The 21,617-nt window shown below is 49.6% G+C and overlaps 6 protein-coding genes across 6 annotated transcripts; all 6 read left to right on the forward strand.

Annotated features, from left to right (window-relative positions):
- Window positions 1-1,119: 1,119 nt before the first annotated feature.
- Window positions 1,120-5,072, forward strand: Pdw03_3968 (Tetratricopeptide-like helical; the record flags this gene model as incomplete). Its single annotated transcript, XM_014676150.1, has 4 exons — window positions 1,120-1,156; window positions 1,262-1,333; window positions 1,389-1,444; window positions 1,509-5,072. 4 exons carry the CDS (start codon window positions 1,120-1,122, stop codon window positions 5,070-5,072), a joined length of 3,729 nt encoding a protein of 1,242 aa, XP_014531636.1.
- Window positions 5,073-5,831: 759 nt separating this feature from the next.
- Window positions 5,832-8,564, forward strand: Pdw03_3969 (Eukaryotic translation initiation factor 3 subunit CLU1/TIF31; the record flags this gene model as incomplete). Its single annotated transcript, XM_014676149.1, has 1 exon — window positions 5,832-8,564. One exon carries the CDS (start codon window positions 5,832-5,834, stop codon window positions 8,562-8,564), a length of 2,733 nt encoding a protein of 910 aa, XP_014531635.1.
- A 2,036-nt stretch (window positions 8,565-10,600) lies between these two features.
- Window positions 10,601-12,391, forward strand: Pdw03_3970 (Ferric-chelate reductase, putative; the record flags this gene model as incomplete). The annotated part of the gene is made up of 1 exon (XM_014676148.1): window positions 10,601-12,391. The coding sequence occupies one exon, from the start codon at window positions 10,601-10,603 to the stop codon at window positions 12,389-12,391; it is 1,791 nt and encodes a 596-aa protein (XP_014531634.1).
- Window positions 12,392-14,898: 2,507 nt separating this feature from the next.
- Window positions 14,899-16,105, forward strand: Pdw03_3971 (Oxidoreductase, 2OG-Fe(II) oxygenase family, putative; the record flags this gene model as incomplete). Its single annotated transcript, XM_014676146.1, has 3 exons — window positions 14,899-14,974; window positions 15,031-15,132; window positions 15,183-16,105. The coding sequence occupies 3 exons, from the start codon at window positions 14,899-14,901 to the stop codon at window positions 16,103-16,105; spliced, it is 1,101 nt and encodes a 366-aa protein (XP_014531632.1).
- Window positions 16,106-16,597: 492 nt separating this feature from the next.
- Pdw03_3972 (Aldehyde dehydrogenase) lies at window positions 16,598-18,206 on the forward strand (the record flags this gene model as incomplete). Its single annotated transcript, XM_014676145.1, has 3 exons — window positions 16,598-16,725; window positions 16,779-17,144; window positions 17,204-18,206. 3 exons carry the CDS (start codon window positions 16,598-16,600, stop codon window positions 18,204-18,206), a joined length of 1,497 nt encoding a protein of 498 aa, XP_014531631.1.
- Window positions 18,207-19,553: 1,347 nt separating this feature from the next.
- Pdw03_3973 (Glutathione transferase 3) lies at window positions 19,554-20,416 on the forward strand (the record flags this gene model as incomplete). Its single annotated transcript, XM_014676144.1, has 3 exons — window positions 19,554-19,633; window positions 19,682-19,735; window positions 19,792-20,416. The coding sequence occupies 3 exons, from the start codon at window positions 19,554-19,556 to the stop codon at window positions 20,414-20,416; spliced, it is 759 nt and encodes a 252-aa protein (XP_014531630.1).
- Window positions 20,417-21,617: the final 1,201 nt, after the last annotated feature.

Genomic DNA, 21,617 nt, shown 5'->3' on the forward strand with positions numbered 1-21,617 from the left:
TGCGTATCTTCAAATCTGTCCTTGCTATGGTGAAAGGCTACTAACAAAGCTGGTGGGGACATAACATAGTCATAGTTATTGCAAGGCTTTCAAGCACTTTGAATTCAGTAAGGAGAGCTTTCGAGATATATTCGAAGTGGAATAGCTAAATATCCCAGCATGCCGTACATTTTAGCTCGTTTTCCCAGGGATTTACCATCCTTGATCTATATTTTTGTCACATATATACACACGAACCAGCAGGGTCCCTAAAATACGTCATTGGGAAAGGAAGTGCCCCATGGACATGAAGGAACAGGTAAAGGTATCTGTACATTCAATGTTGAACTGTCTATATCTTTACATTATAGATGGACGCTTTTGCGCAGTTGAGTCCATATCATAGCATAGACAGTATTTGCTCTGTCAGCTTTTATACAGGAATTCAACCGTCCTTGCGGAGTAAAAATTAACATTCCTCTATCCATTAAGATGGACCAAATAGAGACAAAGCTTTTCAAAAGAAGTGGTTGATCACGAATAAAATAACATGCCATGGTTTACGGAGTAAACAATCGCTAGTGTACGTTGACGCACAGTCGAAAAGCATTGGTACTCCAGCACTATACTTGTAGATCTATGAAATTGGTATCAACAATCAACGGAAATTACATGCACAGACCTAGTTTGGAAATATAGTATTTCCAATCCGTGCACGGAGTACAAGCACTAATTACAAGCTCTTTCTTAAAAAAAATCCCAGTCAAATTGCAGACGCTGTGGAGAAAATGTCCCTCTCCGCGGCGCCCTTCCCCGAACCCACCGCCCGAGCACTTCCGAGGGTATGCCGCATCCGAGAAATTTTCTCTCCGGTTTTCCAATTTTATCGCCCTATCCATTTATCCTTGCTTTTTTCTCAACTTCCTGGGGTACGGGGTTTTTGTTTCTTGCTCAATTGCCCTTGTTCTCCTTGTATCCTACACTTAACTTTCTACCTGTCGAATCCCCCGCAGGTCCTCAATCTTTTCTTTTCCCATTCCATTTTCCCGAACTTTGTCTCTCATCCGTGTGACGGCTGTGAGATAAGAGTTTACTGTTATTACTTCGTCGAAGCTATCTTTTTATAACCGATTCGACATAATGGCACAGACCAATGGGGAGTTGGAGCACTCGAAAGGTGTGTGTTGGCCCTGGGAACACCATGCTGGGCTAGTTCCATTGGAATACAGCATGAGATTCGGATAGAACCAGATGCAGGGCATACGAGCTAACGGAGTAACAGAGGCTCCCCAAGCTTCTCAAGAGATTGCCAATGGCAACGCTCCCGAGGGCACAGAGGAGGACAACACGGGTGGTACGTCTGGTAATCAGGCGCAGAATCGTATAGCAGCGTTCTAATCTGACTACAGGTCTTTTCCAAATTTCCGTGAAGCTCCCTCATGCGCCGCATAAGATTCAAGTGATGGTGGGTTCGCTGTTTCGAAAGGCCACGAAGTGAGAAGAATTATCTGACCTGTCTGTTTCTCTAGGTCTCCAGCCAAGAACAGGTCCAGGATGTCCGCCAATCCATTGTCGAATTACCAGGAACCTTCCAATACACTTGCTTCCACCTTGAGTTCAACGGCAACCGCATCAACGACTTTGTTGAGCTGTCTGAGGTCCCGGACCTCGAGGCCAACTCCGAGATCGTTCTGGTCGAGGATCCCTACACTGAAAAGGAGGCTCGCATGCATGTTGTTCGCATCAGGGAGCTAATTGGTGCTTCTGGTGACCGTGTTGACAACCTCCATGGTATCTCCGCTGGCTTGTCCTTGCACGATGCTATTACGGCAGACGCTATCAAGGCTAACGAGTCGGAGAAAGAACACTCGCTCTCCAAATATGACTTGAATGGGGTTTCACCACTGCAGACTATCCTGCCCACCGCACAGGCTCCTCTGCCCAAGACAGTGAAGTCCATTTCATTGTCTGCATGGAACCCTGTCCCGTATAACCTCCGCCAGAAGGGTCACTTGCTTTACCTTGTGGTTGCTACCAACGAAGGTGAACAGTTCCAGATCACTGCCCATGTGTCTGGGTTCTTCGTGAACAAGTGCTCGAGCGTCAGATTCGACCCATTCCCGAAGCCAACACACCCGAAGAAGGGCAGCGCTCACTCCTTGCTTACTCTCATCTCCCAGCTCTCGCCCTCGTTCAATGAATCCTTCGAGGCTCTACAGGAGTATAACAATGAGAAGGATCTTTTGACTACTTTCCCCTTCCAGAATGCCATTCCCAACAGCCCGTGGCTCATCGCCCCCAGCACTTCGAGCTTGAATGCCCACCAGTCCGACATCACCCGTTCGCAGGAGAACTACCTGATCTCTGGCGTTGATAACGCCGAGACTCTGCGTGACTGGAACGAGGAGTTCCAGACTACCCGCGAGCTGCCCCGCGAGACCGTTCAGGATCGTGTGTTCCGGGAACGGTTGACCTCCAAGCTCTTCGCTGATTATAACGAGGCCGCAGCTCGCGGTGCAGTCCTAGTTGCCCGGGGTGAGGTTGCTCCTCTGAACCCCACTGAGGCGCGGGACGCCCAGATCTTTGTCTACAACAACATCTTCTACTCCTTCGGTGCCGATGGTGTTGGGACTTTCACCTCCGAGGGTGGTGACGAAGCCGCACGTGTGGCCGTGGGCAAGGACGTTCTCGGTATCAAGGCTGTTAACCAGCTTGATATCGAGGGTCTGTTCACTCCGGGGACTGTGGTGGTCGACTACCTTGGTAAGCGTATTGTTGGCCAAAGCATTGTTCCTGGTATCTTCAAGCAGCGCGAGCCCGGTGAGCACCAGATTGACTATGGTGGTGTTGAGGGCAAGGAGGTTGTGGCCACCCACGCTGACTTTGTTCCGGTCTTCGAGAAGCTCTCGAAGGCGCTGCGTGTCAAGCAGCACCCTGTCTGGGACAAGGAGAACCAGCGCCACGACCTCGAAGGTAGCGTCGAGACCAAAGGACTTTTGGGTACTGACGGCAGGAAGTACGTCCTGGATCTCTACCGTGTGGCTCCACTGGATGTTGAGTGGCAGGAAGAGGATGGCAGCGATATTTACCCCCACCGCATGTCCGTTCTCAGACTTGAGTTGGTCGAGTCCTACTGGCGCCACAAGATGAGCCAGTACGTGAAGGCCGAGGTGGAGACCCGTAAGGCTGCTAGCGCCGAGGCTGCTAAGGAAGGGAAGACCGAGGAGGAGAACGCGGAACAGGACCGTGTTGACATCTCTGGATTCAATTTTGCTCTCAACCCTGATGTTTTCAGTGGCCAAGTGCCCCAGACTGACGAGGAAAAGGAGCAGTGGACAAAGGATGAGCAGGAAGTCCGGGATGCCTGTGATCACCTGCGATCCAAGGTCATCCCTGACCTGCTCAAGGACCTTCACGACGGTGACGTCGGTTTCCCTATGGATGGTCAATCCCTGACCCAGCTGTTGCACAAGCGTGGTATTAACCTCCGTTACCTCGGAAAATTGGCTCATCAGTCCGCCGAGAAGGGACCTCGCCTGCAGGCCCTGTCCATTCTCCTGGTTCAGGAAATGGTTACGCGTGCCTTCAAGCACATTGCCAACCACTATTTGAACAACGTCCCTGCCCCCTTCGTCGCCCCGTGCCTTTCTCACTTGCTGAACTGTCTCCTCGGCTCAGATGTCAACGCTACTCCTAAGGCTGAGATTGACGAATCTCTCCGCGCCATCTTCCCCGAAGGCGATTTCTCCTTTGAGAATGTCACTCCCGAGTCCCTCCGGGCCGAGCTTGAGAAGCAGGTCACCATCCGCTTCCGCTTCTCTCTTGAAAAGGACTGGACCAACTCTCTGAGGCACTTGCAGCTTCTGCGTGACATCTCCATCAAGTTGGGTCTCCAGCTCGGTGCTCGCGACTTCGCCTTCACTAAGGCCCAGGTCAAGGAGCAGATTGTTGTTCCTGTCACTAACGGACCTACTCACGAGGAGCCTAAGAAGAAGGGCAAGAAGAAGGGCGGCGACAACAAGTCACCTACTCGCGCCGCTCCGGCACCGGCTAAGCCCGCCGTCACTTTTACTGCTGATGACATCCTGAATGTTGTTCCTTTGGTCCGTGATGCCTCTCCCCGCAGCGCATTGGCAGAGGAGGCCCTGGAGGCCGGTCGTATCTCTCTCATGCAGAACCAGAAGCAGTTGGGCCAGGAGCTCATCCTTGAGTCTTTGTCTCTACACGAGCAGATCTACGGTATTCTACACCCTGAGGTCGCCAAGCTCTACCACCAGCTTTCCATGCTGTACTACCAGACTGATGAGAAGGAGGCTGCCGTGGAATTGGCCCGCAAGGCCGTCATCGTCACCGAGCGCACCATGGGTGTCGATTCGGCCGATACTATTCTGAGCTACCTCAACCTGAGTCTGTTTGAGCATGCCTCTGGCAACACCAAGACCGCTTTGGTTTACATCAAGCACGCCATGGATATCTGGAAGATCATCTACGGTCCCAATCATCCCGACTCTATTACCACGATGAACAACGCCGCCGTGATGCTGCAACACCTCAAGCAGTATAACGACTCCCGCAAGTGGTTCGAGGCCTCTCTCTCCGTCTGCGAGGACTTGTTTGGCAAGGACTCTATCAACACTGCCACTATTCTCTTCCAGCTCGCCCAGGCTCTCGCTTTGGACCAGGACTCTAAGGCTGCCGTCGGCAAGATGCGTGAGGCATACAACATCTTCCTCGCTCAGCTCGGACCCGAGGACCGCAACACCAAGGAGGCCGAGAACTGGCTCGAGCAGCTCACCCAGAACGCTGTCTCTATCGCGAAGCACGCTAAGGACATCCAGGCTCGTCGCCTGCGCCGCAATCCTCTGAACCCTCGCGTCTCTTCCATGGGCACCCGTGTCCAGCCTCAGGTTGGCCAATCTGCACCCGAAATCACTGCCCCTGCAGATCCCTCAGGTCTTGACTCTCGCAGCATCGACGAGCTTCTGAAGTTCATCGAAGGTAGCGACACCAGCTCTTCGCGCTCTAAGCAGAAGAAGCGTGCCGCCACCAGTAACCCCAAGCTTCGTGGCTCTAAGCAGTCTAACAAGGCATAAATGATTTCCGAGCCAGCCAACTTCAGCCAATTTAGACTACTTTGATTGGTTCCCGTTCTTTATTTTTTTGGTTATTACACGTGTTGATATCTATATCCATTGGCATTTTGGGGATCGATGGGCAGGCTTGATGAGCGAAAAGAAATGTTGTATTTTAGATCTCTCTCCTCTCTCCTTCTTTTTTTTATATTTTTGGTTTCATCTACTAGGTTGGGTTGTCTCTCGGGTCGTGCATGGAAAAGACTCGGTTGTCTTATATGGGCTCATATCTGGTGCATTATACGGATCTGCAATTTGGGACAATTTAATCTCTCTGAGTAGAATCCGTTATGTTAAAATGCAAATACTTGAAATCGACTAGAGGGATACCTTTCAGATCTTGATCGTAATGACTTTGTTGATGTGCCGGAGAGACCAAGATCGCCATAATAGGCAATTTGTATTGGCGCGCTTTACCGTATTAGTCATTGGTTGTTTTATTTGTTTGCAGCTCATCTCCAATGCTGTCATTTGTTGTTTTCCACCTAACACGCCCTTTAATTCTTCAGCATATCTTATTTACATTTATAGATTGCTGCATTACTGGCAATATTTGGTTTAAGTGCTATCATTTTTCCTATCATGCATCGTTGAAGGCTTTGTTAGTACGGCGAGGTTGGTACAGTGAGACACCAATGACCCAGAGAAGAACCTGTGACAGTGCTGATTCTTCTGGCAGTTGTATGCTATTAGCAGATATTAGTATTCTTTTCGTCCTCAATGGAGGATGCCCAAGCCACCGCTAAATGGGCAAACCGTGTCCTGCGCCCCTTGACCTCCATCTGCCGTCGAATCGCAAAGCACAAAGAGACACTGTCGATGATCACGACCGAATCCAAACCACAAGAAACTGCAGGGTGCAGTGATGTGCCTACTTTAGAAAGCGACAACAAACCAGCAAGTCGGCAAAACCACTCGGGCTCGGATGCGGACCCGGATGAAAACGACCCAGCTTGGATTCCAGGGAAAAAGCCCGAGCGACGTCGACCCAGACACAAGTATTCGTCTAAAACAGAGGAGTCTCGAGGTAAAAAGCGCAATAGACTATCGGTATACAGCCCGGAAGCCCCACGCACCCTGCCTGGCGCTATTGAGGTCGCGACACCACTCATCACTGGGAGGAGATGGGAGATGCCCTCGAGTGCACAGTTAGAACGTCCGGCAGGCCATGTCAACCCCAACATTCAAACATCACAGCCGCAAGTCTTCCGCGATCGATATTCCCTCCACAAGAGCCCTTGGCACGAACTTCTCAACCAGTCTGGTGATCCGGGCTTCGCCGACATAGCACACAATCTTGATCGCGTCTTCCAAAATTTCCTTTGCAACACTATGATATCCATAAAAGAAGCTAAGCCCTTATCTGGAAACTGCAGGCGTGGTGCACGATCGTTGCTGTCCATGGTGGCGCGGAGCCTACCTAAATTTATAGCAAGCGAGCAAGACGCACAGGACGCGTTAGACGAGGATGGGAATGAGGATATGTGCGATGTATATTTTACAGAATTGGAAGCATTTTATGCTCCTTACGGGGCAGGTTGGAAACCACTCCGCGAGGCTGTCCGCGCACAGGGGATCTACTTGGTTTCCACTCTGATACAGAATCATTGGATAACGGAATCAATTGCCTGCGCGCTGATCGAAAAGTGTCGTTCCTTTGCGCCCGAAGAAAGTGACTCATTGCTCTCTACAGTGCTTTCAATGCGCAAAAAACACCTATACCCCCAGGCTTTAAGGCCAGTGGTTGACCATGATCCTTCGGATCCGATCCGATTGTTACGTAAATATGCTCATCATGGCGTTGCCAGCCGCTCTTTTGTCTTCGACGAACTTGCAAAGCTTCTCTTGCGGGGAGTGCTACCCCCAGAATGGATGGGAACTAAGTTGTGGACTAGCTGGATGACACGAGCAACGATATCCCTTTCGAGGGAGGATGAAGACTGCCCTGCAGCTACGCGATTGATCGAGGCTGTGATTCTCTCAGCTAGTGGCGTCCGCCCTGTCTCTGATGCTCAGAGTTCTTTATCAAAACATCCCCCGAAGGAAAAGACTGCTCGTGCTCGTGCGACCAGGGTTGCGTCCACCACAACATGGGAAATCTCTAATCTTGCGCGGCCTTGTCCCCTGCAGGTGGAAGATGCATTGAGCAATCACGTCATAAGCCTCATGGCAGCGCTCTGTGGCATGCACATTTCACGGTCTCGTGCTTCTGATGACAGTGACTGTTTGGATGGAACGAAAGCGAGCTATGTCACAAGCTATCTCCAAATAGCTCTACAGCGAGAACTGAGCTCAAATTATGTTGCGCAGCGGGTTCACAACACCCCTCATCAATTTTTACGGCGTGGCTGCATCTTGCTGGCCACTAGCCTTGTAAAGTGCAACGACAAAATTTTATTGAACGATAACCACTATGTGATGACTTCATCAGCCAGTGTTGATGAATGCGCGGAGATTATAGCAACTCATTCAGACATGGTTAGAGAGTTGGCATTGTTTGTGCACCAAGCGTTTCGTTGTCTCAAAAAAAGAACGCCAGACGCAACCGAACAGACTAGTGTCGAAATACGTGACATGATTTCGCAACTCGCTCGCGTAGCCGATGCACCGGCTTTGTCTGCCTTGCTTGGGCGGGTCGCCGCGGAAGCTGCCATGGAATTTGCAGAAGCTACAGGGGATCCCGATGACCACATGTGGGCTGTGGACGTTCAAGAAGTGGCCGTGGCAAAACAGCACCAGGCAGAGACTGCCCAAATGTCTTTGGAAGAACCCGAGCAATCTAGTCAGAGTACCGGCCTATTTCGTTGGGAAGATAGCATAGGCGAGTGGGTGGCGTCTACCCCGGTGACCAAGGGAAAGCCTATCCTTGTGCAAAAGGCCGAAAGACCCATGCGCATGCTATCAAGCCCAGTGCCCAGCATCGCTTCTTCTACCGACACAGACAGCAGCTCACCTGAGTCTGATCGCTTTCAAGACTATGTCTCAATTCTGACTTCATCTCCCCCGCAGATGGCGACCAAGCAAACTTTCGAGGACACAGACGTTTCATCAATACGGCCCAGAAAACGCCAACGACCCACCCCCGTGGTTGCTGTCGACAGAGGTGGATGCAATCCCGAAAAACGGTTTTCTACCGCGCCTAAATTTAATTCTACTGTGGAGCCAGTCACTCGTCGAGGCATCCTGCGAGAGCGCAGCACCAATCTAACCAGACGGATGACCCCCGCAGCACAACAGGCGCGGAAGATTGAAGTTGTGATCATCAATCACAAAGAAAGCAGCTCACGTCAGCCTATTGTTCGGCCGAGTTTGGAGCGTGCTGCGAAGCAAGTCCATCGTACAGTAGAGAGGCGAAGGTCTACGCGTCGTATTGTTGAGCCACCGGCACCTCGACAAACGCTCATTCAAAATTATCAGGATGATGACAGTGACGACGAGCTCAGCTTCTTCTGAGCGCGGTCGGGCCCCAGGGGCTTTCTTGGCTGATCCTAGTTGAGACACGTGATAGGATTCCCTGCGCTGGCAGAGTGTCCGAGATTCCCCAGAGTCTCCTGGCTCATCTAGGGCTCTAGGGCGTGTATCCCATTTTACATTGCCATTGGATCCCTTGGCTGTCTACCTGGCTGAGCTTGACCGATTGTTAACGAGATTTTGACACAAATTTTTTTTTTGCCGGGAACGGTGGATCTGGACGGGCTGGTCCGTTTCTTTTTGGGAAATCGGTGTTTAGGACTTTGTGATTTCATACCCATAGCCTTGGATTGGTGATTTTTGCTGTTGATATACGTCTATTCCGGACCTCTAGATTTGTTTTTCCCCCTCAACGTCGGACTGGCCTTTGGACCTCACGATGTCAGTAGAAAGATCTCACGGCTGGAGATCGATCTGAAACAAGTTGTCTGCGCACTTTATCTGGCACATTAGATAAAACAGATGGCAGACCGACGAAACTCTGGAGCCAAACACGCAGTGGCCTGAGATGATACAGACCTGCAGTACGGAGTAATCGGGGTGTAAGACATCATGGATACATGTTTTCCCGTTTCAGTTTGCCAAGCCACCAAAGAGCACGGAGTACTGGAGCAACATCAAGAAGGATAATTCCAAGTGCTATTGAGAGTGTTTGGCCAAACAATGTTTCTCGGAGGGCAATCCCCCCCCCCCTGATATGCTCCGTACGGTACACATGAAATGCCAAGAAAATGAAGACGGATATCATCTTTCCTGGTGACTGGAACAGCCAACCGGACTTGTTTCAAAGCCCCTCATAACTACTCCGTACAGAAAGATGGGTTACTCCGTCTCAGTGGGTTGACATGGGCGCTAAAGGAGACCGGTCGAATATGAAAACGTGACTCTGCCCTCCTTTTCCCGACTTCCCGACTTCCGAACTCCAGATTGGCTCATCGATGAGGGAAAGGCCCCTTTCTCAAACAACCTAGGGATGGGCCAAGCATTGACATGGATCTATGCTGTGTCAATGTTGATCCACGTCAAACTCTGCATGTCCACTGACTGTTTCACTGTTCAATGCTGGCCAGTCACAACCCTTGATCGGTGTTTCCGCCACGTTATGACAACTCGGGCTTTGACCTGTCGCATATTCTAGGTCCACATTCTGTTAAAGTCTGCTGAGGTTATCTGCAAGTATGAGTCTGTGATTCGCTGCAATAGATCTGCAGGATTGTCTGCCTTCGTGAGAAATTCCTTGCGCCGATGGCAGAATCCCCCTCTTTTGAGAAAATTGAGAAAAGACCCAGAAATCGAAGGATGGAAACCGAATTCCACATGATATGGGGCCGTGCTGGAGGTGGAGAGTCGTTGAATTCTACATATTGGCCCGGTTGGCCCTCTCTGTCTTACTCTCACTCCCCTAGATTGGATACAAGGGGAAACAGTCTGGATCTATTTTTTGATCTTTGGTCATTCATTTTTAACCGCAATCAACTTTGTCTCATTTCTATAGCCTTTTTTTCTGAGACAATCTTCATTGTGTTCGTCAATCTTCCATCTTTAGTACATTTTTTTTCCCCTCCCGCTGTGACTGGATCACTGGCATTCCTTTCGTTGCCCGTCGACAACAGCCTTTAGCAAACATCGGCCGCTGTTCATTGAACATTTTCGCTTCTCACTGAGTCCAATTGGACTACGATATATCGACAAAATATCGACAAAAGCCTTTCATTCCACGCTTTCTCTCTTATCTACACATTAGATGCAGGCAGGTCCTTTTCTTGAAACCAGCGACCAACGGAAAACCCCTAAACGCCTGAACCCCTTCAATCCTTACTTCGACCGTTGGACCAAGCAACCTGGGGTTGTTTCGCTTGCTGTTCTACTCGGAAATATCTTTTGATCCTTCTGTGGGGTCGGTCTAGACACCAACGTTCCCCTTTTCAATCCACTCTTTCCCAGCGAGCCGGTCTCGCTAAACAGCACCCCATATTAAATCATAGGCACTTGACGTGCAGGGTCTTTGGTGGGTCATCATGCACTCCTTTCTTCTGGCGACGTGCCTCGCCGGACTGACCAGCGCAACGCATATTGAACATGTTGAAAAACGTGGTGGTTTCTCTCCCTATTACGAAGCCATCAATGATCATCTGGCTCGCTATACAATCCTCGCCCTTGGCTGTGCTGCCGCCGCTTATTACATCTGGCAGCTTGTTCTCCACTTTTCTTACCATCTTCGACGCCTGGCAAGCTTCAGCGATGACCGGCAACGATACTTCATCTCTACCCACAATGCCTTTGCCTGGATCAAAGGGCATATCATCTACGCTCCATTGTTCCGCAGCAGACACAACCGTGAACTCCAGCTCTCATCAGCCATTAACATGGGTACGTTGCCTAGCCGCTTCCATGCTTTCCTTGTCACCGCTGTTGTCGCCATGAACGTCACGCTCTGCTGTGTGACAACTCCTTATGGAGCCGAGACAGACACAACTGCTCGTGTTATTCGAAACCGCACCGGTGTTATGGCAACCGTCAACTTGATCCCACTGGTCTTGATGGCAGGCCGTAGCAACCCTCTGATTGCTATGCTGCACGTGCCTTTCGATACATGGAATTTACTCCACCGGTGGCTCGGCCGTATCGTGGTGCTGGAGAGTCTTGCACATGTGTTTTCATGGGCTATTCCCAGAGCCCAAGAGGAAGGCTGGAAACTTGTTGGGAAGTCGCTGGGAAAAAGCAGATTTTTGCTGACCGGCTTGGTGGCTGCTTGTGCATTTACTGCGCTCTTGCTGCACTCACCCTCGCCCATTCGCCATGCATTCTATGAGACATTCCTCCACTTGCACATTGCCATTGCAGCCGTTTCCATGGGGTTTCTCTGGGTCCATATCAACGGGCTACCGGCGCAGACGTATCTGCTTGCATCCATCATCCTCTGGGCCCTCGAGCGAGCCACCCGCTTCTTAATCTTAGTGTACCGCAACTGTGGCCGTGAATCCACCACCGCAACCATCGAGGTCTTGCACGGCGATGCAATGCGCATTACCCTGCGCATGGCCCGCCCCTGGACCTTCCGTCCGGGTCAGCACATCTACCTCTACATCCCAGCCGTGAGCTTGTGGACCTCGCACCCGTTCTCGGTAGGCTGGAGCGAAACCGAAGACAGCAATTCCGACGAGAAGTCCCTCCCCCTCACAAGCAGAGACATCCTCGGCGCGCCACAAAAAGAAACCATCTCTCTCCTCGTCCGCCGCCGCACTGGAATGACCGACAGGCTCTTCCAGCGCGCCGCGAACTCCCCGAGCCCGCAGATCACCCTCCGTGCCTTTGCCGAGGGCCCATATGGCAACATCCACACCATGGACTCATACGGTACTGTGATGCTCTTCGCCGGCGGAGTCGGTATCACCCACCACATCCCCTTCGTCCGCCATCTGGTTGCCGGGTTCGCGGATAACACCGTCGCTGCCCGGCGCGTCACACTCGTCTGGATCATCCAGTCGCCTGAACATCTGGAGTGGATCCGGCCCTGGATGACCAGTATCTTGGCGATGGATCGCCGCCGCGAAGTTCTGCGCATTAAGCTCTTTGTTACGCGGCCGCGCAATTCCAGAGAGATCCAGAGCCCCTCTGCAACTGTCCAGATGTTCCCTGGTCGTCCTAATATTGATACATTGGTCAGCAGGGAGGTCGAGGATCAAGTTGGCGCTATGGGCGTTCTTGTCTGTGGCAATGGTAGTCTGAGTGATGACGTTCGCCGTGTTTGTCGGAAGAGACAGACTCAGTCCAATGTTGATTTTGTGGAAGAGAGTTTCTCTTGGTAAACTGATATTTATGATTGAGATAAATTGCTTTCCTTTTGGCATTTGAGCATGGTTTTTTTTGGTTCTGGACGTTGTCGTCGTTTTTTCTTTTCCTTCCGCAGGGCTTAACTGTTGTATGATCCTTCACTTGTGTGTTTGGCTTGCTTTGCAGCTGAATTTTCTTGTATCTTTGGATACTGTTGTTGTTCTCTAGCAATGACCTTCCGGTCATTGTGGGTATATAAGGGAGTTGCATATATCTTTTCTACCAAATGCACAATTTGAATAAGGGTTGTTCTTAACCTGGGCATCGTGGCTCACAATGGTATAAGTATTCTGCGGACTTTGGATCCTTTCACAAAGGGTAGTTCTTTTAAGATCAAGCTAGGTAGAGCCCGTTTTAGTTACTAGATATCTGAATCATCTAACCGCTGCTCAAATTCAGTATGCTTTGGTTCACATCCTCCAAGACCCCTCTGGTTTGCGAGGTTACCCATTTTCCAATGAGGTGTGTAGATGGAATTTGACTTGAACCCAAGTTTTCGGCGTACCAAGATTGCTAGGACAAGGCAGATCAGCATACGAAGCAGTGGAGAGACGACAATGGGACCATTAGGCCTACTTAATGGGTGTCCTTCCAGTCGTTTGCTGACACTGGATCTTTCCATTCCATGCCCCCAAATGAGATAGCCCGATGGATCATCGAATTACTTTCATCTGCACCATGCCAGTGGACTATGCCGGGGGGGCACCAAACAGTATCGCCAGCTCGGACTCTCCGGGGCTCCTGTCCTTTCTCACACACCCAACCAGATCCAGTCGTTATTTCCAGGAGCTGGCCTTTCTCATGACTATGCCAATGAGTCCGAGCACATGGGGAAAATTTGACGTCAAGGATTGATACGTGCTCGTCTTTGTGCAGGTGACTGAAATACACATCGCCGCTGAAAGTCCCCAGAGTTTCCTTTGTGAATAAAGGTTCGCGCGACTTGGCTGCGGGTATGATAGTCATGATGGACTTTTCAACCGTCGGCGGTTGTAGTGGAATATTTAACACGATCAAAGGATGGATTTCGTCGAATACGAAGAATCACAGAATCTCCGTTGCTGTGTCTTCTTATGTCTAGTCCTCATTTGTCAAAAGTTGAGCCCCACATATCGCTCGGTCCTCGACACCAAAATCTTGCGGTGATGATGAGAGCGTTAAGATCGATGACCTATCGATTCTTTACGCATGGAATGTGGATTTTAGCGCAGATAGTTGTCTCGTCTACGAGCGGCGATGGAGAATTTGGCCCTTTTAGAAAAGCCCATTTTGGAGACAGGTTCAAATGCCAACTACGTCGTATATTCATGGCGTATGTTGTAGGGACGGATGATCCATTCCCCTCCTCACTGGGGTCTACAACAGATGGGCTCCGTGTGCACCGTACAAGCTCTAGATCAATATCTGCATCATCAAGTGCTATAGAGCTATTCGGGAGACGAGTCCATACTGGACTGATTTTGCCCGTCTAGATCACATTTCTAACCCCTGGAATTACAGCAGCGATGTTCCCTAGGAGCTTCCCCAAGATCAACATCTCATGAACGCCCTACGCTAATGCATATACGCCCCTGGTAGTGAAGATGGTCTTGTTTGATCATCCTACGGAGTACTTTAATTACAGAAGAAGCTCTGAATTCAATGACGGAATGAGGTTAATGGATTTAAAATTGAGGATTGGGATTGGTATCACTAGCAGATTACCCTAAATAGGGTAGGGGTCATTTGATCTACATAGGCGCCGTTTGAACGACCTCTATTTTTACCCCCCTTGGTGGCCTTTGTCTCGCTTTCAGGCCAGTGTGGCATTGTCTCTTTGCTTCAGAGTCGTAGCTAGATTACCACTCTCTATCTTCTGATCATCTTGCCTCCTTGCCACGGAGAACGCTCCATGTATCACATTATCTCCACTTCAGACCACTAAATACACGAAGTACTCCGCACTCCGTACCTTTGCGATCTTTTTTTTTCCCCCTCCTGCATGAAGAACCTGGGTCGTAGTAATGACCGCATAATCTCCCTCGTGGCTGGCTGAATCGAAGATCGTAAAGCTCTACCCAAGCACCACAGCCAATCCTACGGGCCCGCAATTGCGTTATTATCCTAGTGGGATATACAGCAAATTCGACACTGCAGGGTGTCTGCTTCCGTGGTGCTACCAATCGAAGTCTTATAATTGTTGGGGCTGTAGAGAAGAGACCAAGCATGACTGACCAAAAGAATTCTCGATTGACGGATGAGTGCGAGGGAACGATTTGATGCATCCATTGACGAGGGTTTTAGACACCGGAGACATTGATCACATTGGGATCGTGTGCATGATGTATGCACCTCGCCTTGGGAGTTGTAGTGCTCTTCGACCTTTCTCTTGCTCCACTTGTTACGTCTAGTGGCCATCTTGGAAATATAATTTACGATCCAAGATGTCGGTTTTTAACTTCATGCCAGCCCTGCTAATCAGGACCAGCTATTCCAAATCAACATGGCTACACAAACGATCCAACCTCAACTCGGCTCCCTCCAGCCATATGTCCATCCACCAGAGACCGAAGAGCCCTGTAAGTCCTGATCCCTAACGTTCATTTTCTTCGGCTCACCTAGAATGGTGAAATAGTACAGTATGCAGACTTGACCATCATCGATCTTGGCGAGTTCGACAAACCCGGCGGTAAAGAAAAACTAGCCGCTCAGTTGAAAGATGCGGCGCACAACGAGGGTAGGGTCCGCTTGTGCCAACCAAAGCTCTATGGATGCTAACTAGAAAAGGCTTCTTCTATGTCACCAATTTCGGCTTGACTCAAGCCGAAATCAATCGTCAATACGCCATCGGACGCGAATTCTTCGCTCTTCCGGAGGATGTGCGCAAGTCCTACCGCGCCCCTCTCGAAGAGGGGATTTACAATGGCTACCGGCCACTAGGATCTATCCAAGTTCTCCCGGGCCTATGGGATAACATTGAATTCTACAACATCATGAAGTTTTTGCCGCAGTATGAGCGCGAGCACCCAGAAGTATTCCGTCGGCACTGGGACGAGATTGAACGCTTCCATCGCCACGTCCACGAGCATGTCGGGTACAAGTTGCTCCAGCTTCTCGCCATAATCCTGGAACTCCCAGCAGACCAAATCTCAAACGGTCACCTGTACGAGTCGAACTGCGATAGCGGCCTCCGTTACATGATGTACCGCGCCCGTTCGGCAGAGGTGAACGAGCAGTTCAAGGATCTCTATTCCCGTGGTCACACCGATAACGGCACAATTACATTTCTTTTCCAGCAGCCTGTTGCAGCCCTCCAGGTCAAGAAGCACGAGGATTCCCCTTGGGAGTGGATTCGGATTCCCGAAGGTACTTTATCTGTCAACATCGCTGATATGCTGTCCATCCTTTCCAACGGATACTTGAAAAGTGGCGTGCATCGTGTCACGGTCCCTCCCAAAGACCAGCAGGCGCAGGACCGTCTCGGACTTTTGTACTTTGTGCGGCCCAGTGATCGACTGACTTTGAAAAGCTTTGATAGCCCCCTCCTCCGCCGCTTGGGGTACTACGAGGAAGGCAAGAACAGTGAAATTGATATCCCCGCTCCGGAGTGGACTCGAGCGCGTATCAAGAAGAACTGGTCACGATCGCCCACAGATCCCAATGCGGGGACACAAATGGCTGGGTTTTCAGTGAAGCATTTCCACGATTAATTTTGAGGATTCGTCTTCTCAAATATGGAAATTTCTGGACCTCTCTATGTTGAAACACGCTATCTAAGCGGGATGTACATGTCACTTTTCGTACAACATAGACCCAGAACTTGACTTGCTCACTCATTCAATTGATATCTCATATCCACCATGCACCTCGACGTAGTCCTTTCCCGGTGGCAATTGGTAAGAAGAACACGTAATTGACAAGCCCATAATCCCCAAAAAAAAAACAAAAATTGGATTTCGATTACCTGGAGCTGCACGAGCTGAAGTTGGAGATCAAGATTTGCTTGATAGATCATTTCCAAGCATGAGAAGGCCACGTCACTAAAGGTGCATTTGACTCTTTACACACGTTATTATCAAACCGGGCATAATTTTTGGGGGGTAAAATGTAGACTTGTAACTATTTCCCATCCAATTGGGAAATCCTTTCTTTTCTGCTAGAAACTGTAGTCACTGCAGGTTTCATACAGTCTTCTTGTCAAGATGTCAGATCTCTTCCAGAAGATCACCGCCCCGAACGGTGTCACCTATGAGCAGCCCCTCGGGTTGTTCATCAACAACAAATGGGTGACCTCCAGCAACGGCCAGAAGATTGTCTCTATCAACCCGACGTAAGTTTCCAAACACACTCGGCACCTACGTGACTATTAACTGTGTGGGGTAGAACCGAGTCAGAGATGGTTTCAGTTTATGCCGCGACGGAAGAAGATGTGGATCTAGCCGTCCGTGCAGCCCGTGCTACGTTTGAGAGCGAGGCCTGGCATGGCATAGATGGCACCAGGCGCGGTCAGCTGATGATGAAACTTGCCGATCTTGTCCAGCGTCACCAGACAGTTCTTGCAACCATTGAATCATTGGATAATGGAAAACCCTACAACAAAGCCCGGGGGGATATTGATGAAGTGTGCAGTGTTTTGCGTTACTACGCCGGTTGGGCCGACAAGCACTATGGCCAGACCATCGAGACATCCCGCACAAACTTCACATACACAGTCCGCGAGCCTATCGGTGTCTGCGGCCAGATCATTCCGTATGTGGTTCCCTCCCTCCCGCCGTAGCATGAACATCCATTTGATGAATGTCACGTAGATGGAACTATCCCATCGGAATGGCTTCATGGAAGATTGGCCCAGCCCTTGCCTGCGGCAATACCATTGTCATCAAGGCTTCGGAGCACACCCCGCTGTCAATTCTGTATTTCGCCAACCTGGTCGCAGAAGCCGGATTCCCGCCAGGCGTTCTTAACATCATTAATGGTCACGGATCCGAAGCCGGCGCTGCCCTCGTCCAGCACCCAGAAGTCGACAAGGTTGCCTTCACTGGAAGCACGGCTACTGGCAAGCGGATTATGCAGCTAGCCAGCAGAACCTTGAAGAATCTCACGCTGGAAACGGGCGGCAAAAGCCCACTGGTTATCTTCGATGACGCCCCACTCGAAGACGCCGTCAAAGCGGCTCACTTTGGCGTGATGGGAAACATGGGCCAGATATGCACAGCCACATCTCGGGTTTTTGTACACGAGCATATCTACGATTCGTTCATGGATGCGTTCGTCGCTTATGTCACTAGTGTCAACGTCATCGGCGACCCATTCGACCATCATACGTCCCAGGGAGCCCAGGTTTCGAAACAGCAGTTCGATAAGATCCTCGCGTACGCCCAGGTTGCAAAGGATGAAGGTGCCACAGTTGTTTTGGGTGGTACAGTAGCAGAGAACAGACCGAATGACAAGGGGTACTTCATCTCGCCGACTGTGGTGGGGAATGTCACTTCCAACATGCGCGTGTACCGAGAAGAAATATTTGGCCCATTTGGCGTCTTCATCAAATTCAATGATGAGAATGATGTTATCCAAATGGCCAATGATACGGATTACGGTCTCGCTGCTGCTATCTATACTCGTGATAATGCCCGGATCCACCGCATTGTGCCAAAACTCAAGGTTGGTATGGTGTCTGTCAATGCGACCAATAATAGTGACTTCCGGGTTCCGTTTGGGGGTGTGAAGCAGAGCGGGATTGGGAGGGAGCTTGGACAGGCGGGATTGGAAGCATATTCTAACATCAAGGCCGTTTTGATGAACATCGCCTAGCCAGGAGAACCTTTTTTTTTTATCTTCTTGTCTGAGTTGAACGTGCAAATCATCGTGAATTGTTACAGCGGTCAGCTTAAAGATGGAATTTAACTGGATCGAAATAGGCGACGTGATGATTACTATAGAGTGGTGTATCAAACGACACATTTTAACCTTAGATGAAGTAGAGTTAGCCAATCACCAACTGCAATTCATTCTAAGCTAGTCTAAAAATGAGGATTCTTCCCTACCATCCGAACCTTGGAAGCTATGTTGTATAAAATCTCATCATGCCTCTCTTTTTATTTCGTCCACAGTCAACTACACTCGCATCAGTCTCTACAACATATGTGCCCCCTACGAGACTTTCTGTGATTTATGGGGCACAAATGACTGCCTGGTAATTTAGATGACTATAGACGGGCACTGGCGCATGTCGATCTTGGGGCAATTCTTTACTCTGTCTTGTGAGATAAATGCATGAATTTCAGTAGCTTTCAATGCTGCTCCAGTCATTCCCACGAACGTGAAACCACAAAGCCGAAGTTCTCGCACGAGTTGAAACCCTAGTTGTACTTTCGCAACCCTAGTTGGTGAAAATTTTGTTGTGTCGTATGATGGGGTCGCTAGTGAAGATAGCGTTAGTCTCAAGGACTAGAGTCGAAGGAGAGACATTTTTACCGCACCTAAAGCGGGGGAGCTCCTTGGAAAAGTGGGATGAAAGTAAATTTAATAGCAAGCAGAAAAGGATTGTTAAAGGGCCAGGGTCTGTCGAATGAGAGGCACTTGCAGAAGAATCAAAAGATGAAGCTGGTCTTGATCATGAAACAACGGGATTTTTATAGGCCCCAAACAAGGGCTGATCTCAGCTCAGATGTTTTCTGTCTGATTATCCATGAATTCTGCGGGAGCCTAATTTTATTCTTCTCTCGATCAAACCCACATTTGTTGATGCTGTGAGAAGTCCGACTATGCACAACAAGAGGGACCCCCTTCAGTTTAGGTCCATTCTAGGTTTAGTCGGAATTCCAGTGCAGCAGATGAAAGTAACAGCGAGTATTCTCCACCTAAGGGGTGCGACAACTTTCAGCAGGTCCCACATCCACGAATACTGCACAGCAAGGCCGCAGAGCGGATCTATTTCCTAAGAAGTACAAGCTAACCGGGTTGTCACCTAGGCAATGTGATTATTCAACGAGCTCGGAAGAAGATTACGCGAGCACGAGCTTATAAATCTACAAGGTGGGGGCCAAAGACTGGATATGACCTCAGCCATCACATACAACATACTTCCACCATCGATCTATCTTCAACCTACAGCAATTGTTCAGCTTACTCTTCAGTCCAAATTTTCGGTTGATCAATATGACGCAACCAAATATCACCCTCTACACAACCCAGACCCCAAATGGGATCAAAATCTCTATGGCCCTAGAGGAACTTGGGTATGGTAGCTTTCTTGACCTTTTAAGCTTCTGACTGACAGATCGTAGCCTGCCATACAAGGTCGAGAGGATTGACATCTCAAAGAACACTCAAAAGGAAGAGTATGCGTTTGCACCTCTACAGACACCCTACCCAAACAGACCTAACTATCGTACAGCTGGTTCCTGAAGATCAACCCTAATGGCCGCATCCCTGCCTTGACAGACACCTTCAGTGATGGCCAGGAGATCCGGCTATTTGAGTCCGGTAGCATTCTGGAATACCTGACAGAACAGTACGACACAGATTATAAGATCTCCTTTCCCAAGGGCACGCGGGAATACTACGAGATGAAGAGCTGGCTGTTCTTCCAGAATGCAGGGCTAGGACCTATGCAAGGCCAAGCCAACCACTTCACGCGGTATGCGCCCGAGCGCATTGAGTACGGCGTGAACAGATACGTCAATGAGTCGCGGCGACTGTATGGTGTTTTGGATAAGCACCTCGCTGAGTCTAAGTCTGGGTATCTTGTCGGTGACCATGTTTCTATTGCCGACATCTCACACTGGGGATGGATTGCTGCTGCCGGATGGGCCGGTGTCGATATTGACGAGTTCCCGAATGTTAAGGCTTGGGAGGAACTCATGGCCCAGCGACCGGGTACCGAGAAGGGTCGTCATGTTCCGACTCCTCATACCATTAAAGAACTCATCAAGGATAAGGCGGCGGCAGATAAAAAGGCTGCTGAAGCTAGGGCTTGGGTCCAACGGGGAATGCAGGCTGATGCCAAAGCCAAGGCTTAAAAAGGAATAACTAAGGCATTAGTGAAAGTTGAAAAGCAAAGCAGATCGTTTGAAACGAAAATTGGATCAAGAGACCATGAACTTCAGACTTTTTTGGTATATCGGTTGGTGTTGTGTTACTCTTCACATAGGACATGGTTGTACACCGGGATTGCAGGCTGTGTGCTCCATGGCTTTCCCTGGTTTAATACACACCCCTTGTCATCGATTGATCGCTGAGTATCACAAAACAGTTCTTAACCCTACCTTGGCACAAGCACGACGAATAGTCAACCCCAATCTCCACCGAAGGTGGGATAAAGGCGGAGAGTCCAGTAGGGTCCAAATCGCGACAGGTTTCTTCAGATGGGCGGGAAGACCTAGTGTTGATCGGAATCGAGATCAAGCTTTGGAGTCCCTACCCTGCCCTTCTTGGTGGAAAGCCACTCCGTTCAGTCGATGGCATGGCGTATGAGATCTTGTCGCAAGTGTAACTTGATCGCACAACCTATGAGAAGGATAAACATTAGCTAAGACCTTATTTAATTGGCCTTTTGAATAATGACGATAGCATCGAAAAGACTACTGAAGGGTTGTTTTCATGTGGAATGACATGATGAACTACGGGAAGGCACACTTGACCCAAAGCAATGGAAGAAGTACAATATAGGAGCGGTTCGGAGACTTAGATTGAAACCCGGAAAGATGAGAGATTAAACCGTTCTACCTATCTCCATAATAATTGTCAGCCCTGGATTACAATTTTGATAAGGTGCATAAGTAGTCTACCTCGGAGGTCCCACTGCTTAGGTATAACAAGAATAGTCGGCCACGTTTGCGGCCTTGTCACGTCTTTTCGTAGTCTTTCAGGGAACTGATGACATGTACAACAGTCTACCCTATAAAGATTCACCACCTCCACAGTGGCGTACTAGCGTATAAATTAGCGTAGTATTTAATATGGTATTTTACAAATTGATACTCCATCATTCTTTTAAAAAACAGAGTTCTCAACCTTTCAACTCTCCATTTCTCTCACATACAACATACAACAATTTCTCATATACAATGCCACTCCTACATACTACACTTAGTATGTAGTAGCACCCCCCTGAGCATCAATAACCGCCTGGCACCGAGCAGGCATACTCTCAATCAGCCCATTCAAGAAATCCTCCGGTACAGCATCCCAAGCATCACGAACAACCCCTCGGAGTATAGT

This window comes from Penicillium digitatum, chromosome 1 (assembly GCF_016767815.1).
Source record: "Penicillium digitatum chromosome 1, complete sequence".
Classification (NCBI taxonomy): Eukaryota; Fungi; Ascomycota; class Eurotiomycetes; order Eurotiales; family Aspergillaceae; genus Penicillium; species Penicillium digitatum.